General features: G+C 37.4%; 1 protein-coding gene across 1 annotated transcript; it reads right to left on the reverse strand.

Moving 5' to 3' along the window:
- Positions 1–10,057: 10,057 nt before the first annotated feature.
- Positions 10,058–18,211, reverse strand: LOC309475621 (uncharacterized protein). Its single transcript, XM_082138476.1, has 10 exons — positions 18,188–18,211; positions 17,988–18,112; positions 15,572–15,712; positions 15,316–15,468; positions 12,587–12,733; positions 12,327–12,461; positions 12,104–12,250; positions 11,844–11,978; positions 11,639–11,767; positions 10,058–10,246 (listed from the first exon to the last, which is right to left on the reverse strand). Exons 2-10 carry the CDS (start codon positions 18,076–18,078, stop codon positions 10,197–10,199), a joined length of 1,128 nt encoding a protein of 375 aa, XP_081994602.1. The 5' UTR covers positions 18,079–18,112; positions 18,188–18,211; the 3' UTR covers positions 10,058–10,196.
- Between the last annotated feature and the right edge of the window lie 7,933 nt (positions 18,212–26,144).

The following is a 26,144-nucleotide window of genomic DNA, read 5'->3' on the forward strand; positions in this document are numbered from 1 at the left end:
ACTTCCAGAGCACACACACACACAGGTGAAATTCACTACAAGAAAACCTCTACCGCACACTTAAGGAGAATGGCTGTACACCAGGCACAGAATGGCTAGCCTGCCCGCCTTTGAGTCACCCCTGCTCCTAGAAAAGAAAAGAAAACCAATTACAAACAAACAGCATTAGTTGGTAACAGCATTAATTGTTAATGTGGTCAGCAATAGGCAGTTAACGCCCAATAAACGCACACAAACACAGTTGCTTACCGACAGTGAAAACAAAAAGCACAAAAACAAATAATCAATATCGGAATCTAAGCATAAACCAAATATTACAATGAGAAAAAGAAGACCCAAAAGCAAGCAGCTGTACTCAAAACAGCTGCACGCAAAACAATTGTCAGGAACAGTTATCAGTAAAACAAATAAAAACAAGAATAAACAAAACAGATAGAAACAAAACTAATAAAAAGAAAACTAAAAGCAAAACGAATAGAAACAAAACAGCAGCGTTGAGGCTAAGCAGCGTTGCGATCAAGCGCCATCTTTAACGGCCTAAAATACACAAGAAACAGAATTAAAACCACACTTTTTACTTCAAAGTGGACATAGACATAAACGGGTTTACATACCGATCAGCAGAACTTCCGTTCAAATATCCGGCAGACCATTCCCTCATCCTATTTACTACACAGAGGAATTCACGCGTCATACATTTGTAAAATACATACAGTCCCACGCCTGCATATACACAATACAATGGACCTACCGCGCAAGAGAGCAGCAGTCATTTACAGCACGCCGTGTTATACGTGCGGTCGGATCTCTTTTCTACACTGGAACTATAGCAGCAATGCAGAGGGAAAAACAACCTTGAGCAGTACACTCCGCACCTCCACACAGACACCAGCTGCGTGGAAAAGTCAGCTCACAGAGCAAGTGGGTACCAGCAACCATGACACCCAGGTAAACGCAAGGATGACGCCATCTCTTACCACTCTGGAAATGCCCTTTATATAGCCCAAATAAGGCCCGCTAAATAATGATGGGGTGGAGTCATGCTTAAAGGGGGCACTTCACCACAAAGACTACAGGTTTCCAACAAGTTAGATGTATAATAGACTGTACTGAAGTGTTCATTGAGAGGCCAACTAGTTTGCAAACATGGGCAGTCACATACTCCCACTACAAATCACATAATACTGTGAAGTTCCTTGTTGGTATTAGTCCAACAGGAGCTATTACATTTTTATCAAAAGTCTGGGGTGGTCATGCTAGTGACAAGGTTATTATAACAAAAAATTCAGGGTTAATTGACCTCCTTGAACAAGGAGACCATGTAATGGCTGATCAAGGCTTCAATTTTCCTGAATATTTTGCCACCAAATGTGTCTTCATGTACCAGCATCTACAAAGGGAAGAAAACAATTGACAGGATTAGAGGTGACACACTCTAGAAAAATGTCCCGAGTGAGAATCCACATGGAAAGGGCCATTGGAAAACTGAAGTCATTCAGAATTCTGCGGAACACCCTGCCGGTCAGTATGGTCAAACGGAGAAATGATAACAGTCTTTGCACAATAGATAAAATATTAATTGTTTGTGCAGCACTTTCAAATCTGGGGAAACCACTTGTACCAAAATAAAGTAGGACTAAACCACAACTTAAAGGGATAGTTCACCTAAAAACCCTCATGTCGTTCCAAACCTGCAAGACCTTTGTTCATCTTCGGAACACAAATAAAGCTATTTTTAATTACTTAGGCTGTCAATGGAGGGACAGAAAGCTCTCAGATTTCATCAAAAATATCTTCATTTGTGTTCTGAAGATGAACGAAGGTCTTACAGGTTTGGAACGAAATGAGGGAGAGAAATTAATGACAGAATTTTCATTTTTGGGTAAACTAACAGTTTAATTTGATACTTTTACCTACAGGGTTACTTTTTTTTGTTATTAAATATATTAAAATACCAAACATATGCATTATGATATTTGTAGTGTTGCACTTGTATCACAATGTTTCACATGGATTGTAATTATAAAATGAAATTATATATTCAATGAACACTATTGATTAACTGATTTATTGACTGATAAATAAAGTATAGACTACGATTTCCGTTTTTAATGTATTTATGTATTTGATGTAAAAAGTGAAAAAGCTTGGTGCTCAAAAGGGCAGGAACAACCTATGCTTTAAGAAAAAAAACTCTTTTTCTTGTAAAACTGATTTCAGATCAGCACTATTAAGCTGCTTTTGAGACAGTTTTCATGTAGCTGTCACTCAACTGCAGTCTTCCCTCTAAAAATGCATCCACAACTTTTGGCAGCATTTGTTTAAAGTAAAAGCTACGTAGCTTTTGCATATATGTGGAGACAAAACCATTGTCATAAGGCACATCAAGTTCCAGGTGCTGTACTGGGGTCCAAATAACAAGACAGGATGTTTTCATCCCAAACTGTATCTGCCTGTAGTAACCTCTGGGGCCTTTTGGGTTCACAATGTACTGCCCGCCCTCCACTCTGATGTCTTGGTTTGTGGCACTGAGTGTGATAGGGCATTTTACTTCTAGCAGCTTGTCATCAATGATACCATCAGGGCTTGCTGCCAGCCATGGGTCTCCTGCACACACCACCAACCCTTTGTCCATCACTATGCAGCCCCTCTCCCTAATCTGCTCCTTAGCAAGTCCCTCGCTTTCCTTCCCATACCTCCACACTCCCCTGGAACTTTGGGTAGAGGTGTTCAGTGAGAAACTTAGCCGGGTCAGTTGTCTCACGCTGAGGCACCTTGCTGGCTGTGCTTGCTGTTATGCGTAGCTTGCGCGCATCATGTCAGAGTGGTTCTATGCTGTTTTCTAGTGTTTCTGATCTGGGTTCAGTTTAATGAAGGCATCATAAAATATTGTGCACTTTGGACAGCTCAGAGCACTACCATGCTCACTGTGGGGCTGAGCTAAGCTGCTGAACACGTTGAGTTCCTCTCCCTGAGCATCCTGCTCTCCCTGACTGCTGGTGAAACCCTGACTACCTGACTCACGAGGCTGTGTCTGTTTCACTGCTGTCACACATGACGGAAAAGAGAGCACAGCCTGGCACAACTTCCTAAAATAAATGGTGAAAAGACCTTACCTACACTGCCATATATATATATATATATATATAGTACTGAATCTTTTACATTAGACTAGTTGATTTGTTAGAGATATGTGAACTATAACTTACTTTCAGGGCTTTAAAAAGCTTTTTTGGTGACCCATCTGGATTTAGTGGGGGAAGGCAGAGGGGCTTGTAGCTTGATCTTCTTGCCAGGTTTCAAGAAATCACACTGAGCTACTGGTTGTGGATCAGCCTGAAAGGATAATTAAAATGTGCATTATACATAAATATACATGAGAATAAAAATAATTATCAAGGAAAATTGGCATATGTAGTGCTGTACAAAATACCCACCAATTGTACATTGATATTTGAAAAGACTAGGATATAATTATTAAATATAATAATTGTTAAAATGCTCCCCTTTTTAGTCACCCGTGACCAAACACTTGGTTTTGAAGTGACAGATGGGCCACTCTGGAGTCCATCCTGAACACACTGCTCCGCAGCAACCAAAATCGTACCCACATGGCTACACATTATTTCAACGGGATAAATGCAAGTATTGAAAAGTGTATCTAAATGCTATTGTAAAATGTAACGTTAGCTAGCCAGCCATACTTACCCTGCCATGCAGGTGCAATGCCCATCTGGATTTTGCCAGACTTCTTCACAAAGATCCAGGCGGAGCAGCTTTTTGAAATCGTCTGACCCGCCTCGATTTCCCGGAAAAGAAAGGTATTTCCATCCGTGCAGTGGTGTGTGTTAGATTTTTTTTTACTTTTCCGGAATGAAATATGAATAGTTATAGGCATCCAAGCTGAGATATGCTTTGAACACCTCCCTTGTGTAGCCTACACGCATTCCTTCTCGACTAAGTATTCAAAGATATTTACCTGACTGACCTCCGGTAAATCAGACAGGTCTGTAGAAAAAAATGTTTGCCTCAAAATTTTGCTGAACGGGGCTGGTAGTGTAACGTTGTCACATTTAAGTTTGGCCAAAGTAACGGCTCTTTTCTTCTATTGGTAGTCCCAAATAATACTGGCTAGACATACTTGCTAGCTAATGTAATTTGCTTGTTTCTACCATAGACAGTAAAAAATATGGACAAAGCATCTGTGACGTCACCCATAGACTTTCTGAAGAATGGTTTTGAGGCCGTTTATGGGGGGTATGGGCAGCGCCATCTTGGAAAATCTTGGGACATCCAGGATACAGAGGTGGTATGATGTGTTGTCAGATCATGGCCGAGACGTCAAATTTCAGGAATTCCACTCGGCGCAGCCTATGCTCGTTATCAGCTGTCAATCAAGCTGTCAATCAAAGTTAACCACGCCCTTATTTGTCACACATTTTATATCTAAATACGATCTAAACAAACGAGTTAGAAAAAAATTTACCCCCCTCACAGTTGTCAGGCACTCGGAACATCTCGAAAAATACAATAAAAAACCATGGGACCAACCTGTAAAAACATGAATTTATGCTGTGAATACGGACATTTTAACATGGGGGTCTATGGACATTTGCTCCCTTTTGGGACCTGCCCCTAGCGGATTTTCGATGTATTGCAGTTTTTCACACTTCCGGGTAGGCTTCATTTTTCAGGTTAGGATGTTGTCGCTTGGTTTCTACAGATGAACTCTGTTGTTATTGATTCTACCGGAGGTTAAGTTTGGGCCACAAAAGCGTACATGCGCAGTAACGTTTGTTTATGTTGTTGCCATTGAAACCGTCTATATGGAAAGTGGATTGTGCCACGTGTAAACATGAGGCATACTTCTATTTTTAACATAAACCAACATTTATGTTAAACAACGTTTTTTTTTTTTTTTTTTTTTTTTTTCTGGTAATGAACTGAAGTTAGTACAGCTCCAGAGAAACACACACAGTTGGCATGGACATACATTACTTCAAGTTTCTCTCCTATGACTGATGCATATATACCGGTATATATAAATATATAAAAAAGATATATATATATATATATATATATATATATATATATGTATATGTATGTATATATGTATGTATGTATATATATATATATATATATATATATATATATATATATATATATATATATATATATATATATATGTATGTATGTTCAGCACTTCTAACTATGTACTGTTCTTAGTGTAGTTTATGTTTAGAGCCACTAGGTGGTGCTAGTCCATGTATGTTTTTGATGTTGTCAGAGAGAGTAACCTCTGACCTTAATTGCAGCCATCTTGTTTTACTCATTTTTTTTATTTTTATTATTATTATTAATTTTATTAACAAATATGTACAGAACAAAACTGTTTGCCAGGGGTACAAACATTAAAAGAAATAAGGTTACAAAGAATATACAAAAAACACATTAGTTGCATAGGAATTTTTCCAGAATAGAATTTGTTTTTAAAGCCTTGGACTGTTTAAGATCATTGATGGTGGTGCTGTAATGAGATAGCTCTTGTAGAAATAGGGTAAATAAAGGCTTGCTGTCAGTCCATTTTCTTTTATGAATGTGAAATTTTCCTAAAAATAAAACAAGTTGTACAAAGAAAATCAAGTCCTTTTCCAAATTAATGTCCTCAAAGTAAAGAAGAACGTCCTTCTCTTGCAAATATAATGACTGTCCTGTTTTCCTTTCAATAAAATTTTGCTTGTTTTACTCAGTTGATTCTGATAGTCACACGGTTAAAGCAGCTCAATCTCTTCATCATCTTTGCAATCATTTATAGAAGCTTTGTCTGTAAGTATTAATGTGTTTGCTAGAAGCTTGTTTTTCATCTTTTGCTTGGAATTAGTACCAGTAATTTTAGGATAAAATGTATATTAAAAGAGACTATTCAGTACAATATTTCATGCATCTGGATTATTATTTGTGCATATTATGTCCAGTTATACCTTAAGCAAACTTTTACAATTATTAATGTACAGTCTTTAGAAAATTATTTTTCCCTTTTTTCTGTATTTCAGTTTTACTCTGTCCCACTTGCATTTGAAGTGGTGGTGTTAATAAATCCATGATTCAGTTCAACTTTCTTGTGGAAGGAGTTATAGTTGAAGAAGGGGAACTCTTTTACGAGGGCAGAATAAACTACATGATTGTAGTTTGAATAAAGTTTTGTTTGGGCTGTCGAGTTACTGATGTTATGAGGTGTTAGTGCACCTGTCGCTGGTGCACCGACAACATTTTTTTTATTTTTTTATTGCAGAACTTAAGATCAAGGAAAGATACCATGGTTGTATCTTTAACAATAAACAATCATTATGACAAAAACAACAACAATTAACATATCATGGGTTTGCGTACATAATATGATTTTTTATACACACGAAAAAAGAACTGACAAGGTTAAATATCTTAAATATTTTCTTGAATATTTCATTATAATAAAAAATGCAGTTTTGTTATAAGCATGAGGGAAGTGATGAGAGTTAAATTCAACAAGAAAAGAGGAAAACATAAAGAAGATTTTGCTTGTGATAAAAAAATTTTTGGATATAAAATAAAGAAATTAACAACAAGAGATGATGATTTGGGCATTTCGTAATAGAAAATAAATAATATCATTACGGATAAAACGGTAGGTCACATTAGTAGCTAGGGGTTTAAAATAAAATAACTTTATAGCAACATTGTTTCAGCCCAGATCCGGCCCACATCTGGCACTTGTGGAATGCGAATCTGGCCCACATGCAGCGTGGAATGATGGCACTTGGGCGGACCGCTCCTGTTTGCCAGATCTGGGACACAAGCAGGCCATAGCAATGCCACATGTCAGCCAAGAGCAAAGAAATAAACCAGAACTGGACCTTATCTGAGCCGCAAAGTCTGTGTATATTAAATATGGAGTCATCTCAGCTTTAATAAGCCTGTTAACAAGCAGTATCACTGAAGGAAAGAAGAGAACAGAAAAAGACGAGCAGAAACACAAGAAGGACAACTGACTTCAGCCACAGTCTCAGATGAAATCGAGTGAAGAGAAAAGAAGACATTAAATCTGTGAAGATCTCAGCAGAGGAGGATTAAACAACTCCACAAACAGCATTACCAGCTTCACTTATTACTAACCAGACTGATTTTATTTCTGTCAGACTTCTACAAAAGTTTTTATTGAGAATTAACAGAGGTTTAACTCTAATGTGTTTCATTTGACATCACCATAACAGTGATTAGTGTTTCCATTAGTTGGCCTCTTATTATATTTTTTGTCTTGTTTTTTGGCCGCTGTGACAGTGTGTTTGTCAGTCATTTGCAGCAGCAAAGAAAGCTAAAGTGAAACGAGATCAGGTGATGATGGTTTTATAATCATCATGAAATAACCTGTTTCACTGATGTCTTTGGAATCTAACAATTGTGTTGATAATACACTGCTAAAAAAATAAATAAAGGGAACACTAAAATAACACATCCTAGATCTGAATGAATGAAATATTCTTATTAAATACTTTGTTCTTTACATAGTTGAATGTGCTGACAACAAAATTACACAAAAATTATCAATGGAAATCACATTTTTCAACCCATGGAGGTCTGGATTTGGAGTCACACTCAAAATTAAAGTGGAAAAAACACACTACAGGCTGATCCAACTTTGATGTAATGTCCTTAAAACAAGTCAAAATGAGGCTCAGTAGTGTGTGTGGCCTCCACGTGCCTGTATGACCTCCCTACAACACCTGGGCATGCTCCTGATGAGGTGGCGGATGGTCTCCTGGGGGATCTCCTCCCAGATCTGGACTAAAGCATCTGCCAACTCCTGGACAGTCTGTGGTGCAACGTGACATTGGTGGATGGAGCGAGACATGATGTCCCAGATGTGCTCAATTGGATTCAGGTCTGGGGAATGGGTGGGCCAGTCCATAGCATCAATGCCTTCGTCTTGCAGGAACTGCTGACACACTCCAGCCACATGAGGTCTAGAATTGTCTTGCATTAGGAGGAACCCAGGGTCAACCACACCAGCATATGGTCTCACAAGGGGTCTGAGGATCTCATTTCGGTACCTAATGGCAGTCAGGCTACCTGTGGCGAGCACATGGAGGGCTGTGCGGCCCCCCAAAGAAATGCCACCCCACACCATTACTGACCCACTGCCAAACTGGTCATGCTGGAGGATGTTGCAGGCAGCAGAACGTTCTCCATGGCGTCTCCAGACTCTGTCACGTCTGTCACGTGCTCAGTGTGAACCTGCTTTCATCTGTAAAGAGCACAGGGTGCCAGTGGCGAATTTGCCAATCTTGGTGTTCTCTGGCAAATGCCAAACGTCCTGCACAGTGTTGGGCTATAAGCACAATCCCCACCTGTGGACGTCGGGCCCTCATACCACCCTCATGGAGTCTGTTTCTGACCGTTTGAGCAGACACATGCACATTTGTGGCCTGCTGGAGGTCATTTTGCAGGGCTCTGGCAGTGCTCCTCCTGCTCCTCCTTGCACAAAGGTGGAGGTAGCGGTCCTGCTGCTGGGTTGTTGCCCTGCTACGGCCTCCTCCATGTCTCCTGATGTACTGGCCTGTCTCCTGGTAGCGCCTCCATGCTCTGGACACTACGCTGACAGACACAGCAAACCTTCTTGCCACAGCTCGCATTGATGTGCCATCCTGGATGAGCTGCACTACCTGAGCCACTTGTGTGGGTTGTAGACTTCGTCTCATGCTACCAGTAGAGTGAAAGCACCGCCAGCATTCAAAAGTGACCAAAACATCAGGCAGAAAGCATAGGAACTGAGAAGTGGTCTGTGATCACCACCTGCAGAACCACTCCTTTATTGGGGGTGACTTGCTAATTGCCAGAAGTGTGATTGTTACATTGTGTTGTTTAAGTGTTCCCTTTATGTTTTTGAGCAGTGTATATATATATATATATATATACACACATGCATTATCCATAGGAGACAAACTTGAAATTTATGTCCATGCCAACTGTGTGTTTCTCTGGAGCAGTACTAACTTCAATTCCTTACCAGGTACAAAGAAACAAACAAACAAAAAAAACATGTTGGTTTATGTTAAAAATAGACGTATGCCTCAGGTTTACACGTGGCACAACCAACTTTCCATATAAAGAATACTGTTCTTTAGTGTACACATTCTTAGTCCAAATGCATCAGTGGAAAACTTGTGCTACATTACACCAATGTTCATGCAGTTTTCAGCTTGTGCAGCTCAAACTTACTTATGCACTTAAACTTCAAATAAACATCCGATTATGAATATTAATAAAGAATACTGAAAATAATATTAAATAATGCAATTTTAGTCATCATTATAATTGGTAAGTGTTTCACTCGTCGCTGGTTCTTAGTTTTTGCCGTTTTTACATTAAACGTGGTTCACCTCAGACTAATAAAATAGATGTATATCTTGTTAATCAAAAGTGGAGATGGGTCAGTCTGCTGATATCAGATCACTTCCAAACTGCCACTTTAAGCTCATAATATTGAAGACAATGAGAAAACAGGATTTACATCATTGAATATTTTTTCTGAAGCTCTGTTAATAGTCATACTAGTGAAACAAGTCATACAGCATCAGCAGAGATGACTTTATTCTAAGTGTTTGGTAGAAACAGATTATGTGTAAAGGATAGCCGACCAAGTGTAAAACTGCTAATTCCATTAAACTTATTACTCAACGGAAATGACCAAAACATCAATAATGCAAAAAAAAAAAAAAAAAAAAAGCATCTTTGCAGTATTTACAGTGCAAAAACCCTGCTGGGAAAAACACAGCTAAAATCATCCTAAGTTGGTTGGCCTTCTGGATGGTTAGAGGGGTTTTGGCCACTTTACTGAAAGTCTTAAACTGTTAAACATCGCATCAGTTTTAACCTGCATTTTTTCGGTTTCATTTCTGGTTCTTTAACAAAAAAACAAAAAACAAAAAATTAAACAGTAATTGAAAAGCCTTACACTGAGGTATACTTTTGCTGCCAAAAGCGTATAAAAAAAATAAATAAAAAAATTTCACCCAGAGGAATGTTTTACTAAACAGATTTATTTGGTGAAAAGTCAGTCCTCAAGTATGGTACGCAAAATCAATCTCAGAGGACTCTTTTCGATGGTTAAACCAGCACAGGTGGTTGGGCAACACTTCTGTCTGGCAGGACATTGGCCATCACGGATCCACTTGTCGGCACAAAATGGATGGATAACATCTGGGCGTCACTACATGGATACAAATATTCAGCTTTAGTGGCATTCAATTTCAGAAACAGCACAAAACTCAAAGCATGAACCATTTTACTTGGACCAAGTTGTATTTTAAGTATTATGATTCTTTATTTTGTAAAGCAGACCTTTGATAAATGTTTGTCTAAAGGAGAACTCCAGTCAATTTTAACATTGAGCAAATTTTTTTTTTTTTTTTACATTTGGAGTGCAGCGAACAACGACAAAAATCCTCTTTAAAATTTGCACCCTGTTGACTTCAATGGGGCAAGTTTTAAACCTGCTTTTAGCCTCTTAACATCCTTGATGTGTCATTACAAGTGCACAGGTCATGTGAGTGATTCCTTCAGAGTGAACACGGGTGAATCTGACTGCAGTAGATGTGAAAGATATTAATAAAATTGATGTTAATTCAGCCAGCGCACATACCTGTATTTACTGACTGTTTTCGGTTGAAGTCCACAGTAGTCGATTGCCGAGTTCTCCACTGTTGCTTAGTTACCTATGATCACGTGCGTGAACTCAACAATCGACTACTTTGGACTTCGACCGAAAACAGGAAGCAAATACAGGTATGTGCGCTGGCTGAATTAACATAACTTATTAATATCTTTCACATCTACTGCAGTCAGATTCACCCTGTTCACTCTGAAGGAATCACTCACATGGCTGGGCACTTGTAATGACACATCAAGGATGTTAAGAGGCTAAAAGCAGGTTTAAAACTTGCCCCATTGAAGTCAACAGGGTGCAAATTTTAAAGAGGATAACACGGTGTAGGCAACACCGATTTTTGGCGTTGTTCTCTGTACTGACAGCACTCCAAATGTACAAAAAAAATTAGCTCAATGTTAAAATTGACCGGTGTTCTCCTTTAATCATTTCATTCTCATGTCAATCCAACGTAGAAACAAGCGCTGATTCAAGTGCAGAAATTTAACAGTATGCTGCCAATCAGATCGTATGAATGATCATGTGTTGATAAATGTGGCGGCTGAAAACAATCGTCATTTGAAAATCACGGCCCTAAAAATTCATGGTTTTGAAGCCTCATCTCTAGAGTTTACGCCACAGATAAATGTAACCTGGCCAAGAAGAGGAAGTTATGTTGAAAGAGAAATTGGTCTTACTGCAAAAACAAACATTTAACTTAATTTATGTGTATTAAATACAGGTAAATAAAACTAAACATTTATCAACAAACACTATAGCCTGGGTTATTTACCCCTCATTTCACAAATCCTTTAAATTCAGTGGTATTCAAAACAAGAAAAAAAAAAAAAAAAAAAAAGAAAAAAAAAGTAGCTTAAAATTATATATTGAACTAGGCTATAAAATAAACAAATTATGCTATGGTGGCATTCATAAAATTAAATAAATAAAATATACCACATTGTTGTCCACATCTAGTGCTGCAGCATTTCTCATCGTTCGGACAGTCACGGTCATAGGAACATGACTTGGTACACACTCGTGGTTTGATGATTTTGCTTGGACACACTCCTGGCTTTGGTTTATCTGTGTTTGCATAACATTATCAATGAATGCCTCACTGCATTTAAAAGAAAAAGCTGACCCACACACTAACACATACCTATGTATGGAGCCCAACACTGACGTCCACATTCATTGCTGCAACATTTCTCAGTGTCGGGACAGTCACTGTCATCAACACATGAATCCTTACACACTCCTCCAAGGGGTATGATTGGACACACTCCTGGCTTTGCCATTTAAAAAAACAAGAAAAAAAAAACAAAAAAAAACAGGTAAGCCAGATCACTAATTGCTGAATGTCTCATTCAATGAATGTTCTACTTGCGCGTGGGTCAGCTCCCCCCCATCCCCCATTACCTTTATATGGAGCTGTACAACGATGTCCACATCCAGTGCTGCAGCATTTCTCATCTTTCGGACATTCACTGTCATCGGAACACGCCTCAATACATGGTCTTTCTACTCCAGGGTTTGTGTTTGGACACACTCCGGGCTTTGGTTTATCTGTGTTTGCATAACATTATCAATGAATGCCTCACTGCATTTAAAAGAAAAAGCTGACCCACACACTAACACATACCTATGTATGGAGCCCAACACTGACGTCCACATTCATTGCTGCAACATTTCTCAGTGTCGGGACAGTCACTGTCATCAACACATGAATCCTTACACACTCCTCCAAGGGGTATGATTGGACACACTCCTGGCTTTGCTATTTAAAAAAACAAGAAAAAAAAAACAAAAAAAAACAGGTAAGCCAGATCACTAATTGCTGAATGTCTCATTCAATGAATGTTCTACTTGCGCGTGGGTCAGCTCCCCCCCATCCCCCATTACCTTTATATGGAGCTGTACAACGATGTCCACATCCAGTGCTGCAGCATTTCTCATCTTTCGGACATTCACTGTCATCGGAACACGCCTCAATACATGGTCTTTCTACTCCAGGGTTTGTGTTTGGACACACTCCGGGCTTTGGTTTCACTGTCATATCAATGAATGCTGAATTACACACTGCACATACGTATGCCTTCAGAGCCGGACAAACAGGGTTTCAGACAGCTCTATACGTTAACATTGAAGGGTTCCATGGAGCGTCAACCTAATTCCTCAAAATGAGCCATATAAATATCTCAGAGCAGGCGACAGAGACAAGTCCGAATGGACCGTCTTTTCACATCCTAATACACGTTCAAATGAGTAATGTTCAATTATATTGTTAAATTGATATATCTATAATTAATGTTTAACCCTTTCATACGCAATTTTAAAATATTGTATCGACACCCCAGCATGAGTTTAAGGCGACCGTTATAGAATGCATCACCTTATACGCTACTTCCAGTAGAGTGGCCTGACTTCTACACCTACCTGATATAAATCTTAAGATGCCTATAACTGTACTAAATGGTCACGTACAAGACTTGTGTGGTAGCCTATACGATCCGCAGTTCTGCCAAGCCAGGGCCAAGGCCAGACAGAAGACGACAATGTAAAGAGTGACATTACAGTGACATTTTTAATGATGTGAATATTTCCAAGAAATCAAAATTCAAGATACAGCATATTCATTTTTGAACTATGATTACCCTTTCTGACCAGGTTCTTCAAAAAGTCTAGTCACAATCAATCAAAACAATGTATACAATCATAGATGATTCACAAATAATCAATCATTTAGAAAACATTTCAAATTTGAGCCTGTACTCCGTCGATTCTTGCACCCAACAACAAATGACATTTATTAATAATAATAATAATAATAATATTATAAGCTCCTTATTGTAGGGTTTGAGGGCAAACCAAACAAATTAATCTTATAGGCGATTCGTTCAAACATAATTCCACACAGAACTCAACACTCCAGATTCCAAATCACCAATCCAGAACCATAAAATCCAGGCTCCAGCCAGTCTACGCTAACCAACGAAAAAACCCCAACTAAAAGGAAGAACGTTGTCAATGTTAGATAGTTTGGAAAAGACTGATTGGTTCAGAGATGATTTATGAATATGATTGAAATGTAATTGTTATAACTATTAGATGTTTGAAGGAAAGTGTGTCTTGTTTCCTATCAGTGCGATCATATGTTAACAGTTATGAAGATGGCTTGATTGAAATCTGCGTAAAACGTTTTGTATTCTTATAATAGTAATGTCTAAACTGTGGCCTCTGTACTCTCTGCTAAAGCCGGAGAGTAAGGAGGTCACAGATAACGCATGATTTACGATGAGAAGTGAAGAAAATGCCACCTCTCAAATAAAGACAGTGCCTAATTGGTCAGAACTCATCCAGGAGGCTGGACAAACATTTGAGTTTAAAATCTTAGCACCCGAACAAGCTTAGAAAAAAAAAAAAAAAAAAAAAAGAGAAAAGTAGAGTCAAAAACGATCATGGAGAAGCCATGACGGAGTAACCAGACGAGCAGACGAAAGAACCCAAATCAAGATCAGAAGAACATGGGTTAAACAGCTTCACTCAAACCATCTAGCAACTCTCGTCTCATTCCTTCTTTTCTTAGTTTCTTTTCCGTGTGAGTCTCGGTTCTAAGTTAAGTTTTGTGGTAAAGTTTCGGTCCACGATTCAACTGCAAAGCCTGCTACCAACTTCAAAGACTTTCCATCCATCCGCCAGCACACCACGTGATTGGCCACCCCAAACATCTATCCAGGCACGAGGAGACGCCAGCCAACGAACCCGAGAAACCCCTTTTACGCCAACAAAGGGAATCTCCAAAAGGAACACAAAGACAAGCGAGTAGCCTCCAGACTCTTAAGCTGAACTGGTGCATTGATATAGATTTAATAACCCGCCTAAGAAACGATAGAAAGGTTAAATTAATGATTGATGGTTCGTTCAGGTCATGTCTTATAAGTGCATATAGAAACTTGGGATTTCGTCATCTCACTCTTAAAACTCATTCTCTCCTCACTCTGTTTCTTTCTGCAACTCGTATGAATGTGAGTGTGTGTTTGTGTTAGATATTAGTTTTATGTGTTAGTTATAATCAATTAAGTCTTGTTTGCATTTTAAAGAGAAGTGTTACTTGTGTTATGTGCTTACGAATTTAATGTCTTAAACTGCTGATCTAAGTTACCTTGTTAATAAATAGTGTTTCACTATAGTTTGGATATTTATATTCGCTGCAGAGCTGATAGTTACGGCCAGTTCAAATGAACGCTGGACGAGTCATTTGCATGGCCATAAGTGATTCATTCGAATTCCCTATAAATGAATTCATTTTGAGCTAAATTGACCTGTCGGGAAACCCCTACAAGTACATTTAACTGGTGGAGAATGCCAATTTACGACATCAAGTTAATTATATTAACTGATCCAAATATTCATAATCAATTTTAACCAGTTATTATTGATTATTGTTCGGACAGTCACCGTCATTCACACATGACTTGACACACTCTCCTAAAAATCCTATTTCAATGTTTTTGCTTGGACACTCCAGGCTTTGGTTTCTCTGTCATGGGTTTGTATAATGGCATATCAGTGTATGTTGAATGACTCTGTATTTTGAAAGAAAAAAGCAGATCCACACGCTAATATAATACCTTTATATGGAGCTGTGCACTGATGTCCACATCCATTGCTGCAGCATTTCTTATCGGTCGGACAGTCACGGTCATGGGAACACAACTCGACACACACTCCTGCCACTGCTACTTCAAGGGTTGGTTTTGGACAAACTCCGGGCTTTGGTTTCCCTGTCATGCATTTAAATAACAGCATATCAGTGAACGTTGAATGACTATGCATTTTGATTTAAAAAAAAAAAAGCTGATCCACACAATAATAAAATATAATTACCTTTATATGGAGCTGTACAGTCATGTCCACATCCATTACTGCAGCATTTCTCATCCCCCGGACAGTCATCATCACCGAAACAAATTTCAGCACAATGTCCTAACATTCCGTCTTCCACGCTTGGACACACTCCTGGCTTTACTGATATTTAAACACATGACAGAAACCATAATTACTGAACGCTGAATGTCTCCTTCACCATTAAATAACTTTCCTTTACCATGAAAAAAATAAAAATCAGTCAGTCTCAATCAGTCAAAATTAAATTAAGTCACTTGCAGTATCTTGTGAAACTCAACAGCAAAAAATTCAGTGTTTCTTTTGGAGGACCTCTGACATCCACTACTTAATGAAAATGGTTGAATGCAGGGAGAACACACAATCAAATCAGTTCCACAATCATATCATTGCACGTGTCATTTAGAACAGTCTTTATCAGAAACAAACGCAATTCAGTTTCACCAGACACCAACTGGCCACTATGCAGAAGATAACTCAAGAGGCTCATCTGAGAATTTGCAATGTGTGTATCAAACTGAAGTATAATAGCCACACATTTATCTGCATCAAGTCAAATTAGTTTAGAAATCTACCATTTATCCCTAAATTGTTACAAAGTGCAATTACAACACAGAACCTACCACTACTAGTGCATTGTAATGCTATTATAAAACATGGACGGCGATTCATATTTTGTGGCATAATTATGTTTAACAGTTACATTAAGCATTTTAATACAAAAAAAGAAAATAGTAACACATTTTTAGCAAAACACAGAACTCATGCAATCAGACATTCTTTTAACAAAAGTGGCTTGTCAGGTTATACTTCAATAAATAAGTTATAATTATCCCCCATGCTTAATGGTGCATCATTGTTAAAGGGGTAAAGGGACAAGTACAAATACAAAACTGCAAAAGCTGCAAGCAGCGATTTCAGGGCCATGCCCCTGAAGAAACAGCAACAGCAGTGCAGAGCCAGAAGAACAAAAACAGCAGAAATCTAATGTCAATGGGGAAACAGCTGTTCAGAAGGTGAAAAATGCCACTGTTTGCAGCTTGCACCATTCAGTTGACGCTGACACACCAAACTGCAGAGGAGAGCCGCCAGTGTGAGTGTAACCATATTAAAATGCTAAATGTAGCTTATGGTCAACCTGAAAGCCGAAGAGCCACATTAGAAGAATGGCATTTGGGTAGCATGCTAAGCTATATAACTAACATAAAGCAACAAATACAGGCAAGGTCAACTTTGGAGACAATGTCTCAGGAACTTTAGTTCATAAAAAAATTTTTTTAAAAAAAAGGATACTGCAATTTATGTCAAAAAACAATATTGTGAAACTCTGTATCTACAAATTCGGCATGACACAAGGAATCCACAGACATGATTTTCTGACAAACTGTTCAAACGTTATTGGCAATAATAGCCATTTTCCAGATCTCATGACCTGTAGGTGGTGCTGTTCCCAAAATTGGCATGGACAATCACATCATGGTTCCGATAAAGCACAGGTGTCAAACCCAGTTCCTGGAGGGCCACAGCCATAGTTTTGTTCCAACCCTCACACCTGAAGGACTTGATTATCTGGTCAGGTGTGTTTAATTAGAGTTGAAACTAAACTCTGCAGGGCTGTGGCCCTCCAGGAACTGAGTTTGACACCCAATTTTTGTTTAGATTGATCAAAGTTTGGAACCAATTTTGGATCAACATTGTTTAGTTTCTGACATCATCATTTAACAAAGAAGTCAGTTGTTCAGTCGTTTCTGTGCATCTCAGTCCAAAGATCATCTGAGGCCATTTTTGAAGCAATTAAAATTGAGCAAAATCTGAAGTAGCAAAAAATCTAAATACTGTACTTTTCAAAATGACCACTACTGTAATGGGCGGAGTCTTAATTTAATATGTTGAACGTGATAAGCATGCAAGCATGTTATTTTTCTTCATCAAAAGGTGCAAAAGTTATAACCATTTCAAAAGTTAATCTTTGAACTGGTGGTATTATAGAGTAGGTCAGAGACTCTAAAACAATAGTGTTACAAATATCATCATTTTTTTAGGGCTGCCTTGGACTCCCATTCGGGAGGAATAATAATAATAATAATAATAATAATAATAAACTAAAGATCCATAACCAAACTAATGGATCTGTTAACAAAAAAAAAACTAAAAAAAAAATTATATATTCTATACACAATTGTGTTTTCCGTGTACAATGGGGAAAAAAAAGCATGTCACATAAATAAAGACTAAACTTAACTGTTTAGAACTAACATACAAAGTTGAACGATTACTGGACGTCTGGTACTGTATAGGCTAGGCCTACTTATAATGTTCTGAGATGTGCCTAAAGTCATATTTTGTTTAGGTTGTTTACATATTTTCTTCGCGCTATAATGAAGTTAAAATATCTCACCGTTGAATCGATCTTCTGGGTATCTTACGCTCCAGCAAACAGAGGAACACAATAAAACAGCGACCAACGAGCAGTAAAGCCGAGCTGTCATCCTGAAACCTGCGATCTCACAGTGGACTCTGTCTCTGCTGGAAATGCACTGAATTAGGGTTTTAACGCGCTTTTATATACAACTTTGGAATTTTAGGTGCGTCTCTAACCTGCCTGTAGCTTTAGTGGTGCAATCTTAATGACCCTGATTAACTTGTTCAGGTGTGTCCGAGTGCTACTTAAGGGCACGTACTAATAATTACCGTAATTAGGAGACAGGGGCGGATCTATAAAAATATTTATGGGGTGGCGAGATGGGGGCAATTTTCTATGAGTGAGTTAAAGAATGCTGTAAGAAGAATGAAACAATCTACTCCAGGAGTGGATGGAATTGGTTACAGTATGATGAAGCATTTTAGTGAAACTTCTATGGAAGTGATTTTAACATTTTATAATAGAATATGGATGGAAGGTATAATTCCTCAAAGTTGGAAGGAAGCATTAATTATACCTATTAAAAAGCCTGGGAAAGATCCAAGTAATTCTATAAATTATCGTCCAATAGCTTTAACTTCTCATTTATGTAAGGTAATGGAGAGAATGATAACTGATAGATTGACTTATCAGTTGGAAAGAATGAACTGGTTTTCTTCTTATCAAAGTGGGTTTAGGTGTGGTAGAGGGACTATGGATCCAATAGTATATTTAGAAGATGAAATAAGAAAGGCATTTATAAATAAGAAAAGTGTCATTGCTGTTTTCTTTGATATAGAAAAGGCCTATGATATGTTGTGGAAAGAGGGGTTACTAATAAAGTTACAGAAGATGAGTATAAAAGGAAGAACGTATAATTGGATTAAAGAGCTTTTAATTGGAAGAAGTATTAGAGTTAAGGTGGGTGGAGCTATATCTTCAAGTGGAATAACTGATAATGGTACACCTCAGGGCAGTGTAATAAGTCCACTTTTATTTATTATCATGATTAACAATGTTTTTTTCAAGGATTGATAGAAGTATGGGGAAATCATTGTTTGCTGATGATGGGGCTATCTGGTTTAGAGGAAAGAATATAGACTATAACATAAAGAAAAAGCAATGTGCGCTAAATGAAGAAAAGTGGTCAGGGGAAAATGGTTTTAAGTTTTCAGTGGAAAAGACAAAAATAATATTGTTTACTAAAATGAGTAGGAATGTGGATGTTAAGTTAAAATTAAACAAAAAAGAATTAGAGCGTGTAAGTATAGTAAGATTTCTAGGAGTTTGATAGTAGATCAACTTGGAGAGAGCATATTTGAAAAATGGTGGGAAGATGTAAGCGAGTAGTGAATGTAATGAGATGTATTTCAGGTCAGGAATGGGGAGCAGATAGATTGGCTTTAAAAACTATATATATATATATATCTATGATAAGATCTATAATGGATTATGGTTGTATTGTATATGGTTCTGCAAATAAATCTCATTTAATTAAATTAGAAAGAATCCAGTATCAAGCACTAAGAATTTGCTGCGGAGCATATCTAACTTCTCCAGTTTCGGCTCTTCAGGTAGAGATGGGTGAAATGCCTTTGCAGATAAGAAGACAGCAATTAATGGCATCTTATTGGGCAAATTTGAGAGGACAGAGTGAGGATCATCCAACAAGAAAAGTAATGAGTCCTAGTTGGGAATATGAGAAAAGAGAGTGTAATAGTTTTGGATGGAGTGTGGGGAAATTAGTTAGAGATATAAGATTGGAGGAGGTTGGATATGCTCCAATAATTCCTTTATCTCCAGTACCATTATGGGTTATGCCCCAACCAGAAGTAGATTTAAGTTTATTAGAAAAAAGACAAAAGGAAGGTTCATATGAAACAGAAGTATATAATGTAAGCGAGTATATTGGGTCAAGATATGAGGAATATATGCACATTTTTACAGATGCTTCAAAAATGTGGGTTCTGCATTCATTATTCCAAAGGTTAAAGTGTATAAGAGTAAAAGGATATCAGACTGTTTATCAGTGTGTACTGGAGAGATGTTTGCAATAATTATGGCAATAAGGTGGATTAGGGAAGTTAAAATATCCAAGGCAGTAATATGTTCAGATTGTAGTTAAGGTCTAATAGGTTTGAAGGAGATGAAGTCAGAAACAAGACAGGATATGGTAATAGAGATAATTCAAGAATTATATTCAATCAAACAAGCTAGTTTAAAAATACAGTTTTTGTGGGTTCCAGCTCATATTGGGTTGAGAGGTATTGAGGAGGCTGATGCATTAGCAAAAAAGGCAATAGAATGAGAAAGGTAGATATACAGATTTTATTTAGTAGGTCAGAAATTAAATCAATTATTAAAAAGAATATTCTGAAACTATGGCAGCAGTATGGATAATGAACTAAAAGGTAGACATATGCATCAAATACAGTCAACAGTGGGTAAGGGAAGAATATCAGGTAGGAATAGGTATGAAGAGAATATGATTACAAGATTAAGATTGGGGCATACAAGATTAAATAGTACATTGCACTTAATAAGTAAGCATCCAACAGGTTTATGTGAGGTATGTGAAGTTAGTGAAACAGTTGAGCATGTATTTATGCACTGTAGGAGATATGTTGAAAGGAAAGAGTTGAAGGAGGAATTAAATAATATAGGAGTTAAGTTTACAATTCATAATGTATTAAAGTCAGATAGGAGTATAATAGATTTAATGGTAGAATATTTGGGAAATACTGGGTTAAATAAGCGTATTTAAATGAGGGTGTTTTTTTTGTTTTTTTCCTGTCATGGGGGCTGAGAGTGGACGGAGGAGCTGAACAGGCAGCGCCGGATTAAATTCTACGAAGCCTTTATGCGGGTAAATAAGGGGAATTTATGTCGGTTGATAGGCTCTGGGTTAAAGTATAGGAAAGTGTCAATGGTCCATTTTTGAGATAGGTGGTGGTAATGCACATATTTGTTTGCGATCCGCCGTAGAACAAGAAGAAGAAGAAGAAGAAGAAGAAGAGAGGGGGGCAGGAATTTTTGAGGGGTTGCAACATATGGCAGACATATTCTGAATTTAATCACAGTTTGATGAGAAATAGCATGTACAGACACTACAAAAGGGCACAGGCTGCCATTTACAAACTCATACAGACAAACTGTATGCAACTGTATCTCATGCAATCAATGTCTTGCATTTGAGGTATTATGTAAAACAGTTCATATTAGGAATAAGTGACCATGCAATGTGATCTCCCTTAATAGGAGATAGAAGTATGATAGAAGTTAGGGGCATTATCACAGGAAAGGCATTAAGGTAAGACACAGGTGATGAGTGGCAGATGTGTGAGAGGGGAAGCAAACAGTTTTTGACAGTGTCAGAGAGGCAGCGTTGCAGGCAGCATTTGTACAAGAAGAAACTACCGGTATACAAAGAAAAACTTACCCATGAAGATAAGTGAGCAAAAATATTAAAATACACTGTGGAAATAAATGGGTCACGGCACTCAAACAAGGTCCTGGACACCGCTTTTATTGTTTACACATAACACACATTCTCCCCATTTGTCCCTCAGTAACTTGGGTTTTTTGTTTTTTTTTTTGACATGAGGTTTTTACTAAAAAGTGATAAGAAATACGGTGCAGTATATACAATATTCACAGCAGTTAAGGTGACATGAAAGGGACATTTCATGCATTTAATTTAGCTAAATGTATTTTTATGTGACTTCTTTTCAGGTTTGTGGAGAAGAAACTCTTTTGATGTAAATGATTTTGATCTAACCCTTTGTAACTCTGGGAGTCTTTTTGTTGATTTGATGATACAGCAGCTCATAATTACATGCATGAAATGTCCCTTTCATGTTGCCTTAACTGCTGTGAATATTTTATATACTGTAGGCTACTGTATTTCTCATCACTTTTTCAGTAAAAACCTCATCTGTCAAAAAAAATTTCAAGTTACTGAGGGACAAATGTGGAGAATGTGTGTCCTGAGTAAACAATAAAAGCAGTGTCCAGGACCTTGTTTGAGTGCCGTGACCCATTTATTTCCACAGTGTATTTTAATATTTATGCTCACTTTAGTTCAGCTCAGTCCATAGATCTTCATGGGTACGGTTTTCTTTGTATACCGGTAGTTTCTTCTTGTACAAATGCTGCCTCTCTGACACTGTTTGCTTCCCTTCTCACTCATCTGCCACTCACCTGTGTCTTACCTTAATGCCTTTCCTGTGATAATGCCCCTAACTTCTATCATACTTCTATGTCCTATTAAGGGAGATCACATTGTATGGTCACTTATTCCTAATATGAACTGTTTTACATAATACCTCAAATGCAAGACATTGATTGCATGAGATACAGTTGCATACAGTTTGTCTGTATGAGTTTGTAAATGTCAGCCTGTGCCCTTTTGAAGTGTGTACATGCTATTTATCATCAAACTGTGATAACTGTGATTAAATTCAGTACGTCTGCCATATGTTGCCACCCCTCAAAAATTCCTGCCCCCCTCTCGCCACCCCTTAAATATTTTTCTAGATCCGCCCCTGTCTCCTAATTACGGTAATTATTATTACGTGCCCTTAAGTAGCACTCGGACACACCTGAACGAGTTAATCAGGGTCATTAAGATTACACCACTAAAGCTACAGGCAGGTTAGAGACGCACCTAAAATTCCAATATTGAAAAGCGCCTTAAAAAGCGTCTTAAAACCCTAATTCAGGATGATCTCTCGGCAAGAAGGTCCGGTTGAAAGTGAATCACGCAATTGCTGTTTATGCTGTATTATCAAGTTATTGTTTTGTTTTGTTTTGTTTTGTTTTGTTTTGTTTTGTTTTGTTTTGTTTTGTTTTGTTTTGTTTGTTTTCTTCTTTTACTCTTTCTTTAACTAGGAGAGGGACTAGTATTACAGGTAGGTTAGTGGTGGGAAGAAGGCAAATAAATTTTTATTTTTTATTAATTAGTACATGTTTTTTAATCGATTGACTGCACTAATATATATATATATATGTGTATATATATGTGTGTATATATATATATATATATATATATATATATAGCGAAAGTCACATTGTATTTGATACAAAACTAAATAGACTAAATCATACTAAATCATATAATTTTCATTTTCTCCATAAGGAAATTTATTGTTAATGAAAACTTAAATTGTTAGTTACGTAGATCTACTGTTAATCAGTTTGCATTATTTCAATATGTTTTTTTAAAGAATACTTATATTTTTTTAGTATAGGCTACTTATTATTCTAATTATATTTTATGTATCCCCTAATATACCTATACCTTCTAATATTGATTATTTTATGCTTATTTTTAGCTCAATAATAAAAAATAAAAAAAACTTCTGCCATACATTTAAAGTGACACCCATATTGCCTCAGATTGTGAAGTAGCCTACTGCGCAGCACGCAACAACCTCAGGCACAAAGGCACGGCTCACCTCTGACCATGAAGAAAATAGAGCATTAGCATGTTTTCAACATGTCAAAGGCTAGCTCTACTATGCTTCGCTCACGGCAGGGGCGTAGCAACCGGGGGGGACGGGGGGGACACGTCCCCCGCACTTTTAGAAACACGGGATTCTGTCCCCCGCAATTATTTTGACCCAGCGTCAATATTTCCGCCCGTGTTCTCTGATTTGTTACTTAGACTTGAGTGAACTAACATTCAGCCAATCACAGCGCGAATCATCTCTTGGTGGGTGTGTCTGCATGAGCTTCAAATCTCTTGTTGCTCTTGCGAATTTTCGTTCGTTTAGTCCCTTTGCTGTTTGGCCGTCTGGAGTAAAATGCACCCCAGAAAAAAAGCAGAGGACGATTACATCCTTTTTACAAACACACAAACACATTATGTTAACAATAATTTATTTGCACACAAAAAAAGCATCATGATCAGTTTTTTGGCTGTCTGATGATGACAATGAGATCGTGAGGTGCTTGAAAGCAGCTTTTGACGCGTTCGACCCGAGTTCGAATCCGCCTTTTGCCGAACTCGCTCTTCTCCATTTTCCCAACACATATGAGATGTCAAATTTATCTAACATAAAGGTCTCTAGCGTTATATTTTGCCAACAAACTAAAATTGAAACCGTGATATGGCTTTGTTGTTTGTTCCTTTCTAAAACAGAACAAGACTTTAACTAATTAGCCAGTCTGTTTGTGCTGCGTGATATAAAGAAAAGTGCGCACTTTGCTCACCGATCAGCTGGTGATCTGGCGTTAAAAACCACTCAAGGGTTTATTTCTTGCAAGTGAAGAAATTAGGACAAAAGTATTGTAATTTCCCTATACTATAGTGTAATATAAAATATACTTTTGAAATATTCATTTTCATTTATAAAGTATAGACATTTATAGGCTATGATTTTACGTCATATAATAATATAATAATGATTTGTATAATTATTTCTAATAACTGTTTGGCATTCTAAAACACCAGTGATAATGTAATGTAGACGGTAGACTATAGGCTATCATAACTAAAAAGATGTTTGAGCCCTCTTTAGGTACAAGTCAATGCTTTTTCTTTGTTCAATGTGCATAGTTCATGGGTTGAATCCGGTTAAAGCTCTTAATTTTGAGCTCTCAAAGTGCAGCAGATTGATGCATTTAACCTTAAAATGCAAAAAAAAAAAAAAAATCTTCCGGGGGAGCATGCCCCCGAACCCCCCTAGAAGGACAGAGGTCCACCCAACATAGGGGGTATCATCACCATACAGCTTTTGTCCCCCCCACTTTTATAAAGGCTGCTACACCCCTGGCTCACGGGACTGCTTTCTGTTGTTGAGACGAGTCTCACAGGGTTCAGTAGCCTACAGGCTCTCTGTATGAGCCTCCATGTCCCTTTCCCATCCATGATCAGATTATAGTCTGACCGCAGCAATGAGGGACATGATGGATGGCAAAGCTGGTCAGCTGATTCATCAAAATAAAGCCGCAAAATGAGAACCACTATGTTGAGATGGCAGTATGATGTGGGGTTCATCGCCTGTAAATACATGATTGTTAGAACAATAAGTTTTAATAAACCTTTGTTTCATGTTTTCTTGACTTGTGTATGCATGTATTTATTGTGATGGTTACTTTTATTCATTCTTTTACTCGTTTATAATTTTTTCTTACTGTTGTCAGTAGAACACGGCAGCTGCCCGTCTCCTTTATGCAGACGTTACAAACACACTGAGGAAAACCATTCTAGGTAGGGCTGTCGAGTTACTGATGTTATGAGGTGTTAGTGCACCTGTCGCTCATATCATTTTTTTTTTTTTTTTTTGCAGAACTTGGTTACATACAAGAACAGGGAAAGATACCATGGTTGTATCTTTAACAATGACAAAAACAGAAAACAGAAATATCTTATGCTAGCCTATAAATAAATATAAATATCTAATACAGTATCTATGCTGCTTACTTGTATATTGCGTACATCATGATATGAGATTACATACAGCAGGAAAAACAAATATGTTAAATATGTGTTAAATATTTGAATAATTCATCATAATATATAAAAAATGATTTTTTTTTTTTTTATTTATTTTTTTTTTTTATTTTTTTTATTCATAAGCCTGAGGGATGAAACAAGAGTTAAATGCAACAAGAAAAATATAGGAAAATATAAAGATTTAAGCCACTTTTGCTTGTGTGTGAAAAAGTAACTATTTTATATTTGCATATAAAAATTAAAGAAATTAACATATTCAAGAGATGACTATTTGGGGTTTTGGTAATAAAAATATCTTTAAGGATAAAACTGTGAGTCACATTAGTAGGGTTAAAAATATTAGAACTTAAATCAACCCTAAATGTATTGGTTATAATACAATCACAAAAAAATGTCCAGCTGTTTCTTCAACAAGACCACAAAATGAGCAAGTTTCATCAATATCAAGATATTTACAGATAGATTAATTAAACCTGTCCCTCATATCTTTTAAGTTGTTGCGCTTGTGATAACGTCAACGAGGCAGATGTCTGGATCGCATTCATACTTAACGTGATCAGGCTATAAAATACCTCTTTCAGCGCTTGTTAAGTAAGTACTTACTGAAATTTTGTACATATCAGTGAGTATGCGGTTTCGGACGCAGCCATAGACTTGTTCTATTCTATATTGTTTAATTTAAAACTTCCACACAG

This window comes from Leuciscus leuciscus (assembly GCF_965113295.1).
Source record: "Leuciscus leuciscus genome assembly, chromosome: 15".
NCBI lineage: Eukaryota > Metazoa > Chordata > Actinopteri > Cypriniformes > Leuciscidae > Leuciscus > Leuciscus leuciscus.